Here is a 21,540-nt window from a genome sequence, read left to right on the forward strand (position 1 = left end):
TGGTCCAGCAATATCCAGATATTGCTGGACCACAGTGTCCCGGATTTTAGAGATTGAGCCAATAGATGAGGACTTGATTCTGCATCGTTTCTAGAAAACAACCTCCTAGATTTAGAGTAGAAGCAGACGGAGACGGCCAGTCACTTTCTAACGTGGTTATTTCTCTCTCTACAGTCTCCACCCTGGTGTTGGCTGGAGTGTGTAGTTTTGTCGCCTGCTTCTATGTGATCTTCTTCCACACCGACTACAAGAGACTCCGCGCCGAAGCAGCCAGTGCTGCCTCCATCAACACCACGGGAGCTGAAGCAACAATCCCTGAAGCCTAAAACATCCTGTTGATGATGGTACACGAGCGTCCTGGGACTAGCGAACTAATTGCTGTGGGAAAGCGAGTCACACCGGTGCATTCAGTGGGTACGCCGGGGCCCTGAGCCCGATGCATATTTGCTCTTGCAACACAAATGCTGCTCCAAGTTTGCTGACAGAAGGGCTGGACCAAGCTGATGGCCTGTCCCTGGGGGTCTCTGTTGGGCCCTACCAGAGCCTGAGCCACACTTGAGGACATGACGCACGGGAGGGGGCATTTGCACTAGACAGATCTCGCTAACATGATTAAAAGAACCAAGGACGGATGGACAGCCCTGAAGAGAAGACTGGGTTGCAATGGCAACACTAGCGTATGGCCAGGGAGAGAAACCTCATGTTTCAGAATTTAAGGCAGTTTTTTTAAGGACCACAGGTTGGTGTGAGATCATGGGGCAGGAAGGAGAGTTTGTCTGTACCTATCCTGCATCTTCCTCTGAAGTATCTGGTGCCAGTATCTGGTCTAGAAGGTCCATGGTTTTTATTGGTACGGCAAATCCGACAGCCCGTTGGCCCTGGGAGTGAACTTTCATCGAGGAATGGAGGCGGTGGAACCTGGGAAGGTGGGTTTCATCTGTGCCTGCTGCTGGCAGCTGTGTTTTGTTCAGTATTCGCTAAGACCGCCACCCTGGGCACAGCGCATGCTTGTGAAATCGCCTGCCAACGGCTTTACCTGTAGCCAAGCGCAGGAAAGCCTGCTATTTAAGCACCTGTTGCATAGGCAGAAAGGTCCCCGAAAGCCGGAAAGGTCCCCAAAAGCGAGATTCAGGATCAGCACGTTACACTACTGGGTTCTAGACCCTCCTCCTGCCCCCAGCCCCTTGCCTGCTGCACGGTCAGAGATGCGGAATTCATTACTCCCGCCTTCACTCCCTTCTAACAGGTACAGCTGAACAAACGAGCCAGCCTACCTCTGAACTCCTTGAGCCCCAGGGGCTTCCTAGAATGATCAGGGACCAATGACTGAAACTCGACTCGTGGGAAACTGCCATTTCCAGCAACGAGGCTCAGTCCAATCTGAGATGGAACAAACTTTCTTGGAGTTTCCAGGGCCGAGGAAATTCTTAGGAGTTTTTGGAGTGTGGATCCCAACAGGGGGTGTTTCCAACAGGAAATAAGATTCCCAGGTCACAGCTGCTGGTTAGCGAAATTAACACAACTCGCATCAGTTTTGCTGCTGATCCACCAACCAAAAGGGGTTGAGGTCTAAGACTCATGCTGCAGTTCTCTGGCAAGGAACTACAAGCCGAGTCCAGCTGTCCAAGTATGGATGCTAATTCCCACTGGTGGCCTGTCAGTGCTGACATGCCATCTGTGACAGTGCTTGTCAGAAGCTAGCGGATCACGTGCTGTACTCAGCACTTGCAAACAATAGGACCCGTTTGTCCTGCTCTGACATGAACAAAGGGCTTGAAGTCCTTTGGAACTTAGCACTGAGTGAGTTTTGATGCTCGTAGCTCTTCCTTGTAGTGCAGGGAGTGAATGGTTCTAAAGCAGGCGTGATTTCTCTCGTGCCGTGCTGCAAATTAAATCCAACACATTGGTAACCCGTTCCTGTTTCCTGCCTTCCTGCAACACACAGACTGAGATTCAGCTGAGGATTTAGGCTACACTGGTCCCTCTGTGCTCTCTCTTACTAGCTGATCACCATTTATTGGTTTGTCTGGTTGCCTGTTAGGCAGCAGCTTTAAAGTCTCCTATGTAGCCGCTCTTCTGCCAGTATAATTAAGTCATCCCCAATGAATGGTGGTAGCCATGTTGTCAGGTGACACTCTCCCAGTGACATCACATCAGTGCAGTTGGCAAAATTGATGTCAGTCAGGGAGGTGTTTTTTCACACCCCTGCATGACAAACATTATTGCTGACAATAACTGCTCATTTAGACAAAGCCCTATGTTCCCATTAGATGCTAAAATACCAGGGGAATGAAGGGGACACTCTTTAGAGGCGTAAGTAGGTCAGAGCTTAAGATTCAAGGGGATACATTTAAAGTGCTTCAGAAGAACAGACTGAAGTTGTCCGACCAGCAGGCTTTAGTTTGTCAGCTCTGCGAGTGTGGCACTAAACACCTAATAAAGTCCGACAGAAACCATTCCTCAACCCCGATCACAAAGCTCTTGCTACAGGATTGTTTTCTCTCTCTTCCAACAGTGCAATTTAATAAACGGTGCTTTTAAAAAACGGTTCTGGACACACTTTATTTTAAGCATAAAAAATATTCTCAAGGCTGGGAATACACCAGACAAGCTCAGAAACACTCCTTCCAAAAAAAGCATCACTTCATCTCGTGTCAAATGGGACGAGTATGAAAAGACTGTTCACAATATTTCCAAGCTCAGTGTGTAAATATCTACAGCAATTGTGTGAACCTAAGTTTGAAAATCTGGACTGTTGTTAAAATTATCCAAAAGAGGGATAACAACAAGCTTAAGGAAACCCCAATACCAGCAAGTGTGCTATCAAATCAAGCCAAAACCAGCTACACTTTCTAAAAAAAGTGGGTGCAAAAGATACGTTCAATAAAATACAAGCAAAAAAGCAATGTCTAAGGTGCAGAAAAAACCTGGAAACTAGCTAATCCCTCAGGCAACCCACTAGCAAGCACCAGGAGCTGCAATGCAGACCAGAGGTGCAATTATTTTTATGGCACCCACCACAGCAGTGTGTAAGCATCGACACAGACATTCAGGAAGGGCACCAACTGCAAGAGCCATGATGATGGCACATTAGGTAAGTTCCTGGAAGACAGATCCATCAATGGATTTTAGCTAAGATGCACAGGGATGCAAAACCATGCTCTGGGTGTTCCTACCCTCCAATGGCCAGAAGGCAGGAATGGGCAACGGGGGGAGGGGACCTCACTTGATGGTCACTATGAGTGTTCTTGTGTTATGCTGAATACTAGGTATCCCTGGACCCTTGACCTATACAATGCTCAATCAAGCAGCATCTGGAAAACGAGTGGAACAAAGCACACGTGTTTGCTCTTTGCCGAAACATCCCTCACGGTCTGTAAGAAGAACACGTTACCCAACACACACACCGACACATGCAGAGCATAAGAGAAATTACCAATTATATTTGTCACGGACATAAATTCTAGTTATAGATCTCTGGTATTCACAAATTATACTTAGAATACAGAATTTCAATCAGTGCAAAATATACAGTCAAAAGTACACATACCAAACCATATTACCAAATATATACAGAATTAGTCTAAGAACAGAATCTGAGTTTAAACATAAAAGAAAAGTCCACCTCTTTTTTTTTTTTTTTTTAGCTATTACATTTTAGCAACACTAATTCATAGAGATAGATTACCAGCACAGTGGTCTGCAAGGCAGAAAACTAGAAACTAGTTATACCATGAAAACCCTGCTTTAAGATGAAACCACAAGTGAACGAGTGTGATATGCTTTATTTGTTTGAGGCACACAGCAAAGAAATAGCATTCAACCACATTAATGGTTACACTTTCTGCAGATTGTTTCTAAGAATTATTAGGCAGAAGCACAAAGAATAAAACGCTGCACACAAGCTGAACTATTCCAAGGTCAGTTTAGCTTAGTTTGTTGGTGTAACCCACTTGGCCCAACATGTTACAACAGTCACAAGAAATGCTGCAAGACATCATGAAGTACCTTGTTTTTAAAATGTGTGCATCTTATTTAAAGAGCTGGCCCAATGAAATTGGCTGCTTGGACTAGTTTAAGACAATTACTCAGGTAATGAGAATTTGCCACATGGAACTTTTGTGGACAAGACGGTAATCAAGCTAACAAAACAATCCTGGCTTCTCGGATTTTGAGATCAACATCTCCCATGCCCCCTACAGCTTCACCCAGGTGTCTTACTCTCTCTCAGCCCTTTCCAATTGAAAATTTTCTCTGAGCACTTTCGAAAAGCCAAAGTGAGCCAGCTACGTCTATGACACAGAGCTCACAGGATTTTGCTTTGAAGTCGATAGGTTTCGATTTTCCAAGCACCTCTATTTGCTTATCTTTAATACTGGCACCTCACGCTACTCCCTTTTGGCCAGCTTAAAAGCATAACGGGAGGGGAGCAAATTGCAGGAGCAGCATTTTCCCGATGAAGGATTCTGCATCCCTTACCGGTGTACATTTGGCCCAAGTGACAGCTGCCTTTGGTAGCAAAGGATGGCTGTACGGCACATTTGATTTAGGCAGAGAAGGCAATAACCAGACTTGTTACAATTTTGTGGCCAAATGAGGCTTAACGGAAAGTTAAGCCTCTTAAACAGGTGTGTATTTCTGAACTGCTACAACAGAAGTGCAAAAAGTCAAGGCGATTAGCACAATAAGGCATCAATTGAAGATAAATGAAGCCACGTCTTCAGAGGGGAAAAAATTTCCTCTGAACAGATAAGCTACGTGTCTTAAACATGCTACAAAGGTGTTACTAACCACAGAACAGAACTAAGGGGAGTGAAAGTATCATTTCCCTGCCTTACACAGAAAAAAATGCTTAGCTGCTTTGGAATACATTTTTAAATCATGATATACATTTGTTTCAAGACCTCAGGCCAACTTTTCCAACACCGCTGAAATGTTTATAAAACCAACTTATAAGTTATCAAAAATAAACTTGTCCTTTAGGAAGAAATGTCCCATCTAATACTTTTATCAAGTACAAAGTCAGTTCAATCCGTTCCCAGCAGAAAAGTGAAAATCCATACTTAAATCTTTCCGAGGGGTTACTTAAGAGCCCAAATTATAAAGGTAACCATTCCATTCCTTGTCATGGAAAGTAGAAACAATGCTTCCAAAACATAAAACGGTGTACTGTGCGAAAAGCTCATGGGGGAACATACAATCAATAGTCACCATTTTGTAAACATTGAAACTGCTAGTCTAGTCATATACTTAGAAACTATTTTAATAAATTGTGTTAAAACCATTTCATTCCATGTAATGCCATTACATTGGTCAGTGTAAAAGCACAGAGGTCAAAGAAGTGAAGGGCTCTCAGTTGGACGTCTTATCACACACGCTGTGTGTCATATTAACTAGCTGTTAACATAATAAATAAATTTAAAATGAATCTCATGCATTATAAAAATTAGTCTCTTGAACCTAATTCATAGAAATAGCAGCCAATTTAGAATTGTTTAAAGTTTAAATGAACTTTCAGTCAGTTAGATATAAATACGTATTGCAAAAACGTTGCAGTTTCTACTCCTTCCCTAATGCGGCATTAGAAGGGTACAGTAATGTAAGCGTACATGGATGCAAGCAAATGTTACATCACAAGAAAAGCTAGAATTGTAAATGGCATTCTGCCGACTTGTATTTCAACCTGAAAGTGCATCTCAAGTCTGCAAAAAGGTATTCCTTATTTACACTACAAAAACAAAAAGGTAGTTCTGCCCTACGCCAAACAAGGTCTATTCTGCATTTACACAAGTGCAAAAGTGTATGTAAAATAATAACAACACCCGCCAGATGGGATCTAGGTTTGCAAATGAGCCAAAGTGCCCACTATGGCTCTCAGCCATTTCAGTAGTAACTGAAGGTCTTTGCATTTCGTGGCTGTTCAAGGACTTGAATGGGAACAAGGGGGTGGTCTCAGACCAGCTGCTAGCAGACACATGGTGAGCCCAGACAGCACCATCAGAATCGGCACTGGTTAGCACCCCCTTGTGAGCGGTTTCAGCAGAAGGGCGGAGAAGACAGGCCCCAGAGGACGGCCGAGGCACACAGACCCGGAGGGAGCGGAAAAGCTGCGTGGGGTTGTCAACCGAAAGAACTGATCTCCAGGTCGCAATACTGCACGTATCAAAAAACTTACCGTGGAACGATCAATGTTCCATCTCACATCCACAGTGCTCAGTTACAACTACACAGAGGATCGGCCAATGCTATGGGGTGTTTTAAAGCATTTTGCACTCTGCTCTAGGTTCACCATTATCCAACCTTACCGTTTTCAGCAATTTACCCCAGGTATATACATCTGCTACAGTAGTTTAATTTTGTTTTACACTTAGCAATGACTGTATTTACACCTCACTGGGCTGGCCCACTGGATAAACACGACACATGCATGAACACATCTGCCATTAAAATATCCACCTAGAAAGTGGATTGAGTAGTTAAGGTACTCTTTCAAAAAACCCCACTTACACAATAAGCATGTACAGGATATGAAGGATTAATGAGTCAATTGTCACTCATAAGAGTTTCATTCATTATTTAGTCTTGGGACTACAAAGAGGATTGCCTAAGTTCTTTATGAAATGTATGACACATGTAGAGCTGGGGTTTATTTTAATATCCAGGGCCTGATTTAAATCTCCAGGAAGATGTACAGATACAGGCTGAGGCTGCATTCTAAACTCACTGCAGGATTTCATAATCAGTGTATCATCTTAGATCCATGAGGTTTGCATCGGGAATCTCTAGGGCAGCGTATTGGCCAATGACCGCCTGACAACTTGTGTGTTATCAACAAGGATCAGAAGCAAATGACGACAGAAGGTAGTCCGTCACCCAGCTAACTCCACCCCACGACATACTGTGACCAGACGGTCAATTAGCACCGACGGCTTAATAGCTTTTGGCAAAGTGGAAGGTCCCTAAAATCAACTTTGATAAGGCATCCCCAAGTGGAAGCTTACTTGGCACTAAACCAGACCATAAGTGTTGGAAAGCCTCTGGGGGAGCAAGTTACAAGCAGAAAAGCCAGAGGTTCTGAAGTGGGCTCAAACTCAGAGCAGATACTTTGTCCTCTCCCTGTACTACTCACTAACATCCAGACACATGCTCTTCTCTACTTGAAACGGGCATTTTACCTGGGGTGGACACTGGAGCTAACAAAGTCGCACTTTTAGCAATCCGCTCTTCCGCTTCCCCCACTGACAAGGGCTGGAAAACCCAGAGATAGAGGCCTAATACAAGCCTACCCCTAGGCTTGCAGAGAAGGTGATCAGGGAAGAGCCTGGGATAGCTTGGGGTATGTCTCCCTATGAGTCTACAAGGACCTCACAGCCTCGCTAGGGTTTCACCTCCCTCCCAATGCTATTCCTGTGCTCTCTGCACCACATTTCCTCACTTCCTAGCTTCAAATTTCTTGATGCTATTTTATGCATTGGCCCAGGGACAGCTGTAAGTTCATTATCAATTATCACATTGTACAACATTCTCCCCTAAGAGCGGATGAGCCGAGCACTTGAACATCAACATTCAATTCTGTTGCCTTCTCTCACTGGATTTGCACAGGATCTAGTGATCAGCTGTTACACATGTTCAACGCCACTTATAAGCAACTTGCACCTTTCTGCAGGGAAGCCTCCAAGTAATTCATCTGAACACAAAGCCGGTGCATGATTAACCCAATCCCATCTCCCCGCCCCTCCCAGCATGTGCAATGTTGATGAAAACAAAGTGGCAGCTCCTAGCATCTTAGCCTTTTGCAATACCTGCACTCGAAACAGTTTAAAAAATAGTTTCGCCATCGATTTCTCAGTTTTGAAGGTGGCTTGCTTACTCTGGGCACAAGGACGTTTCTATTCCACTTGCACAAACATCAGGTAGAGTCTGTAGATGACAAAAACGTTCCTCTTCCTGGCTAGGTCGGCACCAGAGATCACAGAATCCGTCTCTCAATTACATAATCAACAAGCAGCATCCCTGGCGGTGGGCAGCCATCAGCAACGATGTATTTCCTTAGTTCGGTCACATCACCCTGCGCGAGCAGATAGTGTGAAATACCGTGTGGTTTCCTCCTCCCAGTGTCCACGTTTAAGCTGAGCTGAAGCCGCCTGCTTTTCATGCCCATGCCAATTTCCACGCACTGATGTGGAGAGACTGTGTTCGAAAAGATCCACGTGGAAGATCTACACCACCGGCACGGAGGTACCGCGCGCACAGCAGAAATCGTGTGCCGAGGTTGAACAAGAAGGGACGGGGTCTTTCAGCTCTCTTAAGGTGAGGACAGGTGAGGGAGAGGAGCAGCGGTCCCATAAGCGAGTGAAAAGCATTTCCTGGTGACGGATGGTAGAAACTGCTGTTAGACCAAGCCACGTTGGCACTGGAGTTTCAGCCCTGTCCCTGGCAGTAAGGTGGTTATCAAAGCAACCCTTGCCACAGCCACTTCCAAAGGCGTGTAGAGAAAACAACAGCTGGCTTGGAACCACTTACTGAGGACGCCAGGAAAAGGGGAGGTCAGGCAAGAACACAGGCATCAAGTAATCAAGTTTCACGGTCTACAGAATGCCATCCCGGAGGCGGCCCTTACATGGCACATGGCTTCACTGGTCCGTTCCACAAACACTGCCAGGAAGAGTCTTTTCAGGGCTTCTGCTTGCGGGACTGAGGCCCACACTGCCAATTGCTGGTGGTGTGGCCACTGTTCTTCTCCGATTTGCTGACCCCCCGCAAGCAGAGGTGGCTATAATGTATTTCATCAGTTCTTTCGACAGCCGAGGGTAAGCACGCCCAGTCGTCTGCTAGGGGGACTCACATTCATAGGGACACAGCTGGGAGCAGTTCCATTGGTCAAGATTTGTGGGACACAAGGCCGAAAGACATCAGTCTCCTGTGCCGCTTTGGGGTGAGACTGTGCAAGTTCCTTCTACCTCAGTTGTTGGGCATCTTTGACACTGCTCCTCAAGCCCATTCATTTCCGCCTGACTTCGATTGCCAGAGACCCCCGGGGAGCGGACAGCGATGCAAAGGGAAGGAGTAGTGAGAAAAGCCCATGAGACAGTGGCTGTGGGCAACAGATGTAGTGTTCTACCAACCTTCAGCTCGTTAGCCCTGGGGCAGGGCAGCAAGCACAAACACCTGGTTTTGATACTCCCCTGATCTTTTTACCAGAATGAGCAACCAGAGCTTGTGTGGAAAGGCGCAGTCACAATACATTACACACTAGATTTAAGAAAATGAATTTGAACTAAGACAAATGAGGATGTACGGAGGAGTATGAAGTCACCCAAGACAGAACACCTAGCAGGGGAGGAAAACGAAGAGCCCAAGAGGTCTGTTGTCCACATATATTACTGAGGTAATTTTGCCTCCATTTACTCAAGAGATAGCTGCTGAAATTCAACAAGCCTTCAACAGCATTTGGTGACTCTGGAAGAGGCTGGACCATTTCGTAAGTTTAAAACATTTTTTCCCCCATTCACTGGTCCAGGTAAACCATGTTGAAACGATACGGTCTTAACCGTTTGGACTGGTATAGTTCCGCACAATTTTTCTCCTGCGTCCGTGGCATCTTAATGAAGGGATCGTTATCGCTACCTTGAGTCATCTCAAATAACGTGGTCTCAAGCAGGGTGGCCTCCAGTCATATTGTTTGGCCTCACTGAAGAAGTGCGCAGCACAACGGGAACGAGATGCGCTCCTACCGTTCGGTATGTTGGAAGACATGGTCGGGGCTAGCTGAACACAACCTGACGATGAGGGAGCACGTCACAGAGAGGCTAGACATTTCTCCACAAAATGAAAATGTTGCCAAAACAAGAGTGAGGCGCTCCACAGGGTAAACAGCAATGTTGTCTAGCAGCACAAACCACAAATTGGGCAACAGCTTACAGAAGGCTACCAAGGGCAAACATTTCAAATGAAACGAGTGGCATACAAGCAGGTGTGCGCCAGCCACCTAACGAGGCACAATCATGTAACAAAACAGGCAGAACACAGTACTATTAACATGGAATAAAGGGCAGGCTCATTAGAAACCCGTCTTTACCAACTCCCTGCACAAAGCTACGCCATGCAAGCTCCTTTCTTCTACAGTAAGTGAGCGGCTTTCGTTCCATAAAGACCTGCTCCATTTAATGTCCCGCTTCAGAGACAGATACGTTTTCCGTTCTTGTCTCTTTCAAGCTTCCAGTTTTTTTCTGCTTCTGTTTGGATTTTTTCAGCATGCGGACCTGAAATCAAACATTGGTGGAGACAGTTAATGAGAGCAAAACATCCCTTTATCTGAGCACATTTAAGACACATATGCTTAGCAATGAATACCGTATACATTCATGCTGCAACAGAAAAAAAATTAACACAGGGATACTGCTAGCAGAACTCCCTCTTGGCTTTTGTAACCACTTACGGTTGTATCACCCAAGAGCCAAGAAAAGCCTCATTTTTTGGTTTGTTTGCTTTGCACATTTAACAGCAGTTTCTGATTAGTGACCCCAACTGAAAAAATGTGACCATGTCTCTCGCACAAGAAAGGAGGAAGTGGTAGACATTGGCTTTCTCTTGAAAAAAACAGTTAATGCTTTTAGAGAGACTAGGTAGGGGAGGGAACCTTTTCTCCTAGAGCAAGAGCTGTTGATGAAGGAGACAAGCTTTCGAACCACACAGAGCTCTTCGCCAGCCTACAGAAGAACGCGTTGAGCTGCAAGTACTTTTCAAGTAACGGAGGCACATTCTGCAAACTCCTGTCCTGTTTTTTTTTCTCCTCATGAGAAAAGCTTGGCATTCTGTCACATGGCATTCTGTCACATTTCTGGGACTCTTTCCACAGCCGTTCCAAAGGGATTGTTCACAGAACTTCCGTGGCAGGAGAGAGAGACTATGTGTGGTGTGGGGGGAGTGTGTAGGGAAAAGTGAGGTGGTGTGTGTGGGGGGAGGGAATGTGTAGGGAAATGTGAGGAGGTCTGGGTGTGTGGGGAGGAGTGTGTAGGGAAATGCGAGGAGGGATGTGTGAATGGGAGGATGTATGTAGGGAAAAGTGAGGAGGTGCATGTGGGGGGGAGGGTGTGTGCAGAGAAATGTGAGGAGGTGTGCGCGCGCAGGGGGGAATATGTGGGGAAATGTGAGGAGTTGTGGGTGTAGGGAAATGTGAGGAGGTGTGGGGGGAGGGAGCGTAAAGGGAAATGTGAGGAGGGGTGTGTGGGGGAGGGTGTGTGTAGGGAAATGTGAGGAGGGGTGTGGGGGGAGGGTGTGTGTGTGTAGGGAAATGTGAGGAGGGGTGTGGGGGGGAGGGTGTGTGTGTGTAGGGAAATGTGAGGAGGGGTGTGGGGGGGAGGGTGTGTGTGTAGGGAAATGTGAGGAGGGGTGGGGGGGAGGGTGTGTGTGTAGGGAAATGTGAGGAGGGGTGTGGGGGGGAGGGTGTGTGTGTAGGGAAATGTGAGGAGGGGTGTGGGGGGAGGGTGTGTGTGTAGGGAAATGTGAGGAGAGGTGTGGGGGGGGAGGGTGTGTGTAGGGAAATGTGAGGAGAGGTGTGGGGGGGAGGGTGTGTGTAGGGAAATGTGAGGAGGTGTGTGGGGCGGGGAGGGAGGGGAGAAATTGCCCTGAAAACGCAAGGAATCATTTTGCTGCTTCACTGCCCGAAGAAACTCCTTGGTGGCAGACAGGTTGTTCCTGTGCAGCAAACAATAAATGACGGGGCTATTGTCACGGATGGAGCTATCCAAGTTAAAATAAAAGTCCATGTGGATGGGCCATGGGCTCTCACAGCCACAGCTAACTGTGATCTCTGGTCATTCCCAATTAAATACTGCACATTGAACTGATGTCTCAGGAGGGACGGGGACGCTTTACTCACAACCCCAGGACTGGGAGCTCTCGCCCCTTCCACTGCTCGTACATCTTATTGCTCCACTTGCTTGCTATCTCATGCGAGGCTCAGCCCTGCTACCAAACACCCCGGGGGACTGTTTTGTGACCGTGCCCCCTACAATCTGGTGCAGACAGACCCCTTAGCTAATTTACATGAACTTCTTGGAATTCCATGGTGTATACTCACCCCCCGGTGATCACATTATGTTGGTGAGCAGCTTCCAAATGAAATGCACTCACAAGAGGAGGGGCCGGAGAAATAGCATGAGAGGGGTCAAACAAAAGACACGACTTGCACGATGGAGGAAAACTAACCTCGCCACAACCACTGACGTTTTCCTAATGCAGAAGACCAAAGCGCAGAGGCAAGCTTACCTTTGGCCCCGCCGCAGAAATGATGATCTGGCCCGGAGGCTGGATCCAGGGCTCTCCGTCTACTTGAACAGGTATCGGTTTCAGAAGCGTAACACGAAAGTAAGACCCTTGAGCTATGCGGATCCCTGACCGCAGGCCACCCTGCACTTGGCCCTGTCGGAACAGCAGAACGGCCATTAATTGCCAACACCCTCTCATATTTATTACTAGAGATAAGCCACACAGAGCATGCTGTCACGTAAGGCGTTTGCAGCCTGGCGTATCTTCTGGCTTCTTCCTGGCTGAGCTTCCTACCCCTAGAAGATTCCAAAATTACGCCCTGAAATGTCAACCAGTAACACGCCCGGCAGGAAGGCCTTGATCCCGAAAGTGGCTCTAGCCCTAAGGACCTCAATTGAGCTCCACTGAAGTCAAAGGGTTACCAACTCATTTGTAGCATTGGGGTCTAAATTCACAAAGGAGTCCAAGTAATTATCCTCCTCTGCATACAACATCTATCAGGGATTTTGTTTTCCAAAAGTGTTTTTACTCGATTACAAAAGACGCCTAAAAGAGACATAGAAAATAAGGAGATTTTACGTGATAACTTAAAAAATAAAGCATTTATATATAGACCCACATATATTCAAATAAAGTCTAGTGTTTCACTCTGCTCAGTGCTCTGCCATTGCATGATTTTGCTATCTGACGGGAATAAATGCCACCGGTTATTTAATGTATTGTGTTTGTCATTCATTTTTCTCATTTACCTACTTATAATTTTATCGAGACACCTATGAACTATGTGGAATAAGACTACAAGTGGCTTTGGCCACATTACACACGTAAAACATAGGGATGTGAAAGGTTAACCGGTTAATTGGTTAACTGATAAGCATCACCCTTAACCATTCCAGTTAACTGGTAGGGGCTGAAGCAGCTCCCTACCCACCATGGCGGTGAGGTTGGGGAGGGGGAAGCTCCAAGCCAGCCACCCGCTGCCCCTTTAATCAGTTAACTGGTTAAACATCATGTCTAACCGGTTAACCAGTTAAATGGAATTTTCCATCCCTAGTATCAAGTTGGGAGAAAAAGGGATGCAAAAGCAAACCTCCATTAAACGAGTTTGACATTGCAAAGCTGAAACAACCTATGCAGTCCCAATTATCCATGGCCGAATACAGCAGCCAGGAAGCCAAAACGAAGCCACCTCTACCCATTCTAACTCCAGTGTATTCGTTACCAGGCTTTGAAATTCACTGTCCTCATCTTTTTGGAGAGAGGGAAAACAAAAGCACCTGACTGACCTAATCTATCCCCTCATTGTTCTGTGCAGTTCACAGCGCCTCTCGAAATTAAACCATCCCATTCTTTTGCTGGAAGGCTCTCTCGGCTTGATTCAAAGTCCTCCGAAATCACTGGGAGTATTTCCATTCACTTCAACAAGCGGCACATCAGACCTCTCAATGCCCCTAAAACTTTACCCTCCAACTCCATCTTCCTTCTCTATCTTGCTGAATTTGGGCACCTGAACAAGGATTTCCAGAGCAGGCTTCAAATCTAAGCCCAGTCTTCAACTGCTGTCACAGTCAATGCTCTGCAGTATGACAGCCGACTACTTTGCGGGCAGGTTGTTGAAGGCACCTGTGAGTATATGGTGTACATATAATTGGCCATACTGGGTCAGACCAAAGGTCCATCTAGCCCAGTATCCTGTCTGCCAACAGGATCTAGTTCCAGATGCCCCAGAGGAAATGAACAGGACAGGGAATCCTCAAGTAATCCCTCTCCTGTCACCCATTTCCAGCCTCTGAAAAACAGACGCTAGAGACACCATTCCTACCCATCCTGGCTAATAAGTATTGACGGAGCTAACCTCCATGAATGTATCTAGTTCTTTTTTGAACCCTGTTCAAGTCCTGGCCTTCACAACATCCTCTGGCAAGGAGTTCCACAGGTTGACTGTGTGCTGTGTGAAGAAAAACTTCCTTTTGTTTGTTTTAAACCTGCTACCTATTAATTTCATTTGGTGACCCCTGGTTTTTAGTACACTCAATTGCCTCTCCACACTGTATGCCCAATAGGCTTTCCGGGATCAAGTCAGGAGCGTAACTTAATATATTTTGTGCTCTTAAAATTCTTGGGACTTGTATTCTCACATTTGAGTGTTTGATTTTATATCCTAGAATATTTTTTGGAGGGACTTTGAACAAAATATTGACCCCAGGCCAAATTCACGGTGATGCTTAACACGGACTGGGTGAGGAGTCCTTGTTCTCACTGATGCCGCATCCCCAAACAAACAAAAAGCAATCACAGCTCGGACTTACCATGTGAACAACACCAGTCACCCCCACGACTTCTAGTAGGCCGTCATCCATTCTCGGCTTCTCAAATCGATTATCATTGTCAGATCCCCAGAGATCAGCTCCAGACCCCCAACTGTAGGGGGAGCACACAAAACATGGCTGCGGCCTGAGAGTACGTGGAAATCTGACAATCCTCAAGCAGTGACGAAACGGCTGTTCTGCAAACAGTTGTGGCATATATTCTATTCTACCAAATTCTCCTTGAGTGGGGGTTATGTAGTTCTCCTTTCCCCCTATACAGAACACTGTATCTGTCTTCATAAAATGTGTATTTGCCTCTTCAATGCACAACTGCTGCTCAACACTGGATGTGATTAATTCCCCTTTTCTAAGTTTTCTCAGTAGACTGAAAAAGAAAGAGTATCTAACTCTTGAAGCCATGTTCCAAATTAGAACAGAGGGCACCGCCAATTAACATCCCTTAATGTAACCCTAATTAACTGCGCCTTTTAAGATAGTTGCTACAGTGGAATACCGAGGACAGAACTTTCAGTAGCTGTTATTCATTTCTGCAGCCAAAACCAAAGCCTGCATGCAAAGTATGGGGAGTTGGTAAAAATTACTCAAAATAAACGGGACGAAATAACAGTAGAGATAGCAAAGAAGTTCTCATTACTCCAGAAAAAATGAGGGTTAGTTTCTATGAACTCAAGCCAGGACTTTCAGAAGCATTGAACTGTCCAAATCTCATGCCAATTGGACATCCAGCTCCCTTAAGCCCCTTTGCGCATCTAAGCTAGGAAAAGTAAAGGACACCCTTCTATCTCGTTCTACAGACTCCAGTGATTTTGGGGAGTATAAAAGAGTGTTTGAGTACCGAGGTGACAATCTAAAAACAACCATTCCCTTGGATTCCTAGACAGATGTGTACCAACACAAACTCCTTTCTCCCATTTTTACCTGGGGATATTAATGAAAATGAGGCCTTCGATACTGGGTAATTCTATTTCATGCTGGTCCACTTGAAGTTTTATATCTTTGTGGAGGTTCCTCGTGTGACTTATCTTTTGAAGTCCAACTTTTACATATACTCCTTTGTTGTGAAACCTATGGGCAGAATAGCACTCCATCATTGAAAAGTTTGACTCCACATTGCGGCTCTGTTGCAATCATACACATTTAAGCTGACTCTCATTTTAGAACATGTTCATTTAAAGTTTCCTTTAACTGAAATCCCATTCAAGGCTTAATCAACAAATCAAACTCTCTTCAGGTGATAAACTGTTGCTTCAGACACTCTTTAATGAATAGACAGAAAGACAACTTAGGCATTACGTAGCGAAAAACACGGAAACATACAAGTAAAGATTCTCCATACTTAAAGAATATGGTTTAAATTCAGAGCTGCCTTTCAGGAGACTTTCTGCTTAGAAATATAATTGTATTTTAATCAAAATATACTTCTTGGAAAATTGATTGTGAAAACACAGAGTAACTAAAATTGGCACCGTGCGAAAAACCGTCAAGAGTCTGGATAAACAGAGAGCTAAAGAAGTCATCTGAAAAATACAACCTGCCCAAGCGGTGGTGAGAAACATTTCTTAATACTTATACTGATAACCCTCAACAATTCCCTTAACCTGAATGTGCTCCAGTTTTACAGAAAAGAAAACTGAGGAACAAGTCAAGTCTTTGGTTATAAATGTTGAAATGTTTAGAGGATAAAATTTAATTAAGCGCGGTTTAAAATCAGGTCAGTAAAATAACACTTCTAGAGAGGTCTGCAGGGAGAGAACCTGGGATTTCTAGATCTAAAAGCACGAGTCTCTGCTGTTTGAGTTGAAGGATCAGATCCATTGGCTTGTTCACTGTAGTAGTAGACAAAACACCTAGGGGAATCTAGACACTAAAAATAGCTGCAAAGAACCCCACTATGTTGGCATGGATTGCATGGGCCCATAGGGTAGATAGTGATTAGCATGTTTAAAAATGTCAATTGGTTACTACATGCTGACATTTTAAATAGCACTTAATTAAAACGTCACCCCTACCCCATTAGCCATGCAACGATCACAAAGAAAATACTTCTTTTCCTAGTCTAGACAGGGGTTAAAGGTGGGTTGGGCTTTTTAAAATACCGTACGTAACATGTTATGAAGGACTCTAGTGTAGACGGGGCAAAGTTGTATTTTAATACCGTAGCTAGGTGAGGCGAACGGTCAGCACACCCATTGGCACACGCTATAGGAGCCAGACGCAGAAAATAAAACCCGAGACATTTGGCTGGCGCAGTGCGGAATTCCCCGCTCAAGTCTTTCTAGGAAAAAATGCTCCAGGACAGCAGCATTGAGTGGCCCTCCCACACCTGGGAGTTACGCCATGCTTCATGCCAACTCAGGAAGGCCTCATGCATCAGTTCACATTTTCCAGGTTCTCATCACAAGAGGGGGAGCTAGAAACGCTCATGCTCCGCTTTGACTGACAAACGCGAAAACAGCGACTGGCGCATGGGCCACAGGCACTGTTTGGAGGAGCAGAGCACCTGTATCCCAGCGGCACATACAGCGCTGTACCTCAGTATCAGTAAACAGAACAACGGCAGCTGGATATGGGGGTGGCCACAAATACCATTTTAAAAAATGGGTCCAAGATGACAGAGCAGTGCAGAGACTTATGGTTCCCCAACAGGGAAACTGGATCAATAATTGGGGGACTGGTAACTTGCTTCCACACAATACAGTCCTTAGCTTGTTACCATGGTGACTACCGTACTGAGTCAGTGACCCCAACGCTCCTTTATGCCAACTGGTAAAGGGTCCGCCCTGCATATCATGGTCAGAATATTTAGCCAGACACCGCATCTTGTACAGGATCATGTAAAGGGTGGTACGATGGTGGTCAGCAGAACGAGGGTGCGATGTATGCACGGATGACGTGCATACCCACTAGAAATATATCCCTCAAGTGTGTTCTGGCACAGACTTGACAAGCAAGTTTGCACTAAAGAACGTCCTTTTGTCCGTGTCTCCAAAGTAAATCAAGCAAGGTGATGCCAGAGACTAAGGAAATTACATTGACACAAATCAACTGGGTGTTGGGACGTGGACAGGAAGAGATCTTCTGGAGTTTGATTTAGTAGGTCTAGTGAAGACCCACTCAATTGAACTCAGAGGGCATCCCAGTCAGCACCAGTACTACTGCTCCTCATCAGGAGTAAGGGACGTCAGTGGCAGCGTTTGCTCCCATCAACCTCCCACTATGGAGACCACTTGGAAACTCGACTTACAGTATGGTTACTCCAGCTATGTAATTAATGTAGCTGGAGTTGTGTATTTTAATTGGACCTTCTGCTGTAGTGTAGACCTGGCCTCAGAGAGCCAACAGGCTGCTGTGCACTCTGTCTCTTTGGAGACAACAGACTTAGTGAATTCAGTGGGTGGGAATGTACAGTACCAAGACATCTCTGAAGATGTTACCTGAAAGACAAGGTAAGTCTCAGGGAGCTGACAGGTGAGGCTACCGGGACTGGTGTGGCAGAGAGCTGACACAGTTTAAACCAGGGTAAAGTTTTTCTTTGCTGAGTCAACACGGTGGCTTACGAGTCACAGCTCCCTGGGGAGTGCACTATACATACTAGAAACAAACAAATACAATTAGCAGTGACAGCTGCGCCTACAGGTAGGCGTATCAAACACATTAATTCTGGCTTAATCAGGTCCTTGATTAGTCATTATATCTGATTAGCCACAATCTTGACGTGATTTAGTGACAAATCTATTTGTGTCTGAAAGGCAGCAAGAATCAAGTACTTCTGTTGTGCGGAGGAGCGAACTCAGAACACACATTTCAACAAAAGCACAATTTTTCACCTAAACGCACCTATTTCAAACACATTTTTTAAGATGTCAGAACTGGACTTTTTTGGAATGAAACCTTTCAAGTTTTCATTTCCAAATGACTTTGCACTTGGAAATGTATTTTACATAAAAACATCGAAATGAAAATAAAATCTAAATGACATTTCAGTTGACATGAGATTAATTAAAAAAAAATCGTTTGACATTTGAGGACAAAAAATTATTTTTGAAATTTCACATTTTTTGGTGGGAGGAAAAATCAGTTTTCCAAACAGATCTCCAAAGAGCTGATATTATTATAAAGTGAAGAACATGCCTTGCAAACAGACACGGGAGAAAAAATGTGAGCAAAAACAAATGAAAGACTTTAGAGTAGTGAGCAGGTACAAATCCCCGGGGACCAGTGAAGAGACTGACTGCAGAGAATCTTACAAAACTGCTTCTATGGCGCACACCTAACATCATCAACAGAACAAAATAAACAAAGATAAAACCAAAGTAAAGAATTTTTTCAAGCTGTTTTGGAGTTGATTCACACACAAATCTCATTCTGCTTGGGAATCTGTCCTTTTCCCTCTCAAGTAGATCTCAAACACATGACACTGAAACCCCTATCATGTCACCCATTACTAGACATTTGTAATTTGTCTCAGAGGGGTAACCGTGTTAGTCGGTACCTTTAAAAACAATGTGTAGTCCTGTGGCACCTTCGGGACTAACAAAAATATACATAGTTTCACAATACTTTCAGAGTTTGATTTAGTGGATCTAGTAAATACCCGCTAAATCAAACTCAGAGGATACCCACATCAGCGCAGGTACTCCTGCTCCTCACAAGGAGTAAGGGAAGTCGATAGGAGCGTAACAAAAACTTGTAAAACTGTATATTTTTGTTAGTCTCTAAAGTGTCACAGGACTACTCGTTCTTTGTAATTTGGTGCAGCATGATAAAAAAAGCACTAGAAGAGGCGGAATTGTAAATGTACACGTGGCTACACTTCATCTAAAGCAAACTCACGAGGGCGACATTAACAGCTGCTCTGAATGTTAATTCAGTATGCCCACAGCAAAAAAAACCCAGAGCCTCTTTATGCCTGTCCTCAGAACACTGCACATGAACTGCCATGTGCTTTTAGCTGTGAGAAGAGACACTCAAAAACTCTTTAGAATGTCTTTATGATTCTACTCCCTATGTGACAAACTCTGCTGACTAATTATACGTCACTTAGAACGCGTCCACAATTCTCCATGGCAAGCAAAAAACAAGCTGTGGGCTCCCTTTGCAGCCAATCACAGTGCTCCTCCGGTTCAATCGGCACACCCTACAAATTCTAGGCATGCAAACACAGGTAGCAAAGCTATCTTACCTCAGGAGACTGTCCGGGTTACAACTATCTTCCAGCCCACTGTGATGAAGGAGGCTACTCATGCAGCTGACACTAGCCTCAATTGCCCATCACCAATTTATACACACACACACACACACACACACACACACACCAATTTATACACACACACACACACACACACACACACACACACACCAATTTATACACACACACACACACACACACACACACACCAATTTACACACACACACACACACACACACACCAATTTACACACACACACACACACACACACACCAATTTATACACACACACACACACACACACCAATTTATACACACACACACACACACACACACACACACACACACACACACACTCTCTCTCTCTCTCTCTCTCTCTCTCTCTCTCCAGTACAAATGTACACGAAGAAAATTCCAGGCACTGAGCATTTCTAGTGTGAATTTCCCCCTACTTTATGCCACCGCACATACTTGGACAAATGCCGCCAGATGTCATTTATCCTCCATCACTGAATTTCATATTCAAGTTATTGGAAAAATTAAGTACATTTCTAAACCACCACAAAGCGCTTGCCAAATATTGTACTTCTGATGGCCTCTAAGCGTGCTACTGTCTGTAAAAAGCTAGCAGACTAAAATTCTTGCTGCATGGATCTGTCTGGATCCCGGGGTGTGTGTGTGTGTGTGTGTGTGTGTGTCCATTTTTGGAAGCACCATGTGACCGAGTACCCTCCCTCCATGCCCCCGTAGGGGGTGGGACAGTAGTTCTTCCTCAGTCCTCCAAGCGTCCAGCGAATCACCCAGTCTCTGTCAAATTCCCGCTTAAGAAGATTCAGCCCCTTCTGGGGATCCCCTTGTCCAAAACAAGCCCAGAAACGTAACCTCATCAGCCCTGCCGGGCTCTGCGAGTGCCCAAAAAGCACACGTTTCCAACCCCGCCAGGCCTCAGGCACGCCTAAGTCAGTTGCTGGCAGCCGAAGCCGGTCAATCGGCTTCTGCCAGCCCTACTTTTCCACAGGGAGGCTCTGACAGATTGTTGTCTTCCTTCCTTCCTGGTCCCAGGCAGCCTGCTCTCCCGCGGTGAAGGGCACAGCTCTCCTTTGCCTCCCAGCCCTGGAGCACACTGCGAGGGACTCTCCCTTTTTATCACCTCCCTCCACACCTGACACCACGGGCAGGGCAGGTTCACACCCTGTACAGCCCCCTCCCAAAAAGCAGGCTAATCATTCTCTCCTGACATGGGGGGGGGGGGGTTTGCACACCATGTCTCTCACCCCTCTCTGTGATATTGTGTCTCACAGACGGGGTATGTGGTACGATGAGTCCACAAAGATTTTTCCTGGGATTCATCAGCATCATCAACAGCCATGGGCTCAATGCCCGTTGGTGTCGGATGCCTCCCTCACTATTTCCTTCCATCTTTCCCTGTCCAGTGCGGAGTGGCTTAGTTTCTGTAGACTAGCTCCGCACCAATCTACTAGATCATCTCCCCATTCTCCGTGGGGTCTGCCTCTCCTATTTGGACCATCCATTATGTCGAATACCAAGGTCTTAACTTTTTGTTCGTTGTTCATTCTGCAGATATGCCTGAATAGCTGTAACTTCTGTTGTATAACCTTCTGCAGTAGGTTCTCTTTCGGCTGTATCTTCCTATAGAATTCCTCGCTGGTGACCTTCTGCATCCATCCTATTCTCAGGGTCTTTCTATAACAACTCCTCTCGAACGCCAATATCCTTCTCTTTGAATCTTTCG

General features: G+C 45.4%; 2 protein-coding genes across 3 annotated transcripts in view; one reads left to right on the top strand and one right to left on the bottom strand.

Moving 5' to 3' along the window:
* Positions 1-3,892, top strand: part of SLC49A3 (solute carrier family 49 member 3) — a 23,870-nt gene extending 19,978 nt beyond the window's left edge. The window contains exon 10 of the mRNA XM_075931295.1: positions 175-3,892. Within this exon, the coding sequence (XP_075787410.1) occupies positions 175-326 (152 nt within the window). The 3' untranslated portion in view covers positions 327-3,892. The remainder of the gene's footprint in view (positions 1-174) is intronic.
* The window catches only part of DGKQ (diacylglycerol kinase theta), a 101,216-nt gene continuing 83,137 nt past the window's right edge, over positions 3,462-21,540 (bottom strand). For both annotated transcript variants that reach the window (XM_075931293.1, XM_075931294.1), the window contains 4 exons: positions 15,519-15,665; positions 14,580-14,691; positions 12,271-12,423; positions 3,462-10,262 (listed from right to left, as the gene is read on the bottom strand). In XM_075931293.1, coding sequence (XP_075787408.1) covers positions 10,164-10,262; positions 12,271-12,423; positions 14,580-14,691; positions 15,519-15,665 — 511 coding nt within the window. In that variant the 3' untranslated portion in view covers positions 3,462-10,163. The remainder of the gene's footprint in view (positions 10,263-12,270; positions 12,424-14,579; positions 14,692-15,518; positions 15,666-21,540) is intronic.

This window comes from Pelodiscus sinensis, chromosome 6 (genome assembly GCF_049634645.1).
Source record: "Pelodiscus sinensis isolate JC-2024 chromosome 6, ASM4963464v1, whole genome shotgun sequence".
Taxonomy (NCBI): Eukaryota; Metazoa; Chordata; order Testudines; family Trionychidae; genus Pelodiscus; species Pelodiscus sinensis.